Here is a 1,668-nt window from a genome sequence, read left to right on the forward strand (position 1 = left end):
AGACTCCACCCCCTCACCTGTACGAGTCGTTAGACTCCACCCCCTCACCTGTACGAGTCGTTAGGCTCCACCCCCTCACCTGTATGCGCAGCAGCAGCGAGCGGTTGGTGCTCTCCAGTCTCTTCTGTCTGTCCTCCATTTCTCTGGCTCTCAGTTGTTCTTTCTGCAGTTTGCGGATGTAATCTACGGACGCCTTTAGGACCGTTCCTTTGTTCCACCTTGTTTCTCTGTTTACAGGTAGAGTGTTTCTGTTGGTGTCAGTGGTAGTAGACAGTAGTAATACTGCTGTGAGGGGTGCAGTGTTTACTGACGGGTCAGAGGACTTGGGGATCAGAGCTCCAAGTTCTTTGATGCGGTCATTGATGTTGAAGCGTCTCCTCCTCTCAACTGAAAAATCAATCAACATGTGAATGTGTCAGTCAGCTGAACCACCAGCACCAGTCCAAAGGTCAACGGTCACCATTAGTCTGAAGATAAATGTTATAAAACATAATTCACAGATATAAWTCTGTGTCTTTGATCAGCTGACTCTGGAGACTGGACCTTCTCTTGGTTCAGTGATGTTCTGTCCATCTAAAGATGATGAAGTCACATCAGCTGTGGACTGATGATCCAACACTCACTCAGGTTGTGGTTGTCCTTCTTCTGCCTCTCCTTTAGTAGAGCTTTGTTCTCCACATCTACAAGAACAAGATCATCAAGATCATCATCACAAACCATCAACAACCTCATCGACAAAAATAATCCTGAATCCGCTCCTGCTAAGTGTATTTTGGTACAACTTTGTGTGTCTTTTATCTAACTGCTCAGGTTTTAAGGAAACACTGATGTGACACTTTCTGACATGACTGTTTGTCAGTGTTAGCCAATCAGACGGTCTGAAAACACAATAAGTGGTGTGATTGGCTGAAAGTAGCCCGGTCTGTCTCAAACACTCTGGTCATGTGACAGGTCTTACCGCTCAGCTCGGTCTTGACGGTGTGCAGGTTAGCTGGGCAGCTGCTGCTAACGCTGATGGTGGGCGTGTCCATCCGTCCGTACACATCCAGCACAGGTGTCTGTAACGGACCAATCAGAGAGAAGAATCACACACACACCTGAAAAACATATCAGCATGGTGAATGGACTGAACTTATACAGCACTTCACTCATTCATTCATTCATTCATTCATTCATTCATTCATTCATTCATAAATTTTATTCATTTCATTAAAAAAACAAAAATTTTATTCACAATAAAAATAAAATACAAACAACAAAATGAAGGGAAGCAGAGAGAAGAATAAAATCTTATATCTGCCCCTTTTTCCTCAAGTATAAATTCAAACAACAATAATCCTCAGTTAACAAAACAAAACAAGAACATTAAATCATTCAAGAACAACAAATTATATGTTTACACTTTATACACTTTCATATTTTTTTTCAATAATCCAATCTTTATCATTCTATTAAACACGTACTTTGATTTGACATTTTTAACATCATCTTCCAGATTATTCCACAATCTGACTCCTTGGATTGAGCTGCAGCGTTCTTTAAACAGGTTTTAAATTTAGGTTTCATGAACATCTCTGTCCTCTTACCGTTAGAACAGCTCTCTGGATGTTTACAGGTAATGTGTTCAGGTGAGTTTTATACAGAACTAACAGATTGTTATAATCAACC

General features: G+C 41.0%; 1 protein-coding gene across 1 annotated transcript in view; it reads right to left on the minus strand.

Moving 5' to 3' along the window:
• Positions 1 to 79: 79 nt before the first annotated feature.
• Positions 80 to 1,668, minus strand: part of LOC106533782 (transcription factor E3) — a gene marked incomplete at its 3' end in the record, with an annotated part of 15,001 nt that continues 13,412 nt past the window's right edge. The window contains 4 exon segments of the mRNA XM_014030215.1: positions 80 to 227; positions 312 to 387; positions 624 to 680; positions 959 to 1,058. Of these exon segments, the coding sequence (XP_013885669.1) occupies positions 80 to 227; positions 312 to 387; positions 624 to 680; positions 959 to 1,058 (381 nt within the window).

This window comes from Austrofundulus limnaeus, unplaced genomic scaffold, assembly GCF_001266775.1.
Source record: "Austrofundulus limnaeus strain Quisiro unplaced genomic scaffold, Austrofundulus_limnaeus-1.0 Scaffold1018, whole genome shotgun sequence".
NCBI lineage: Eukaryota > Metazoa > Chordata > Actinopteri > Cyprinodontiformes > Rivulidae > Austrofundulus > Austrofundulus limnaeus.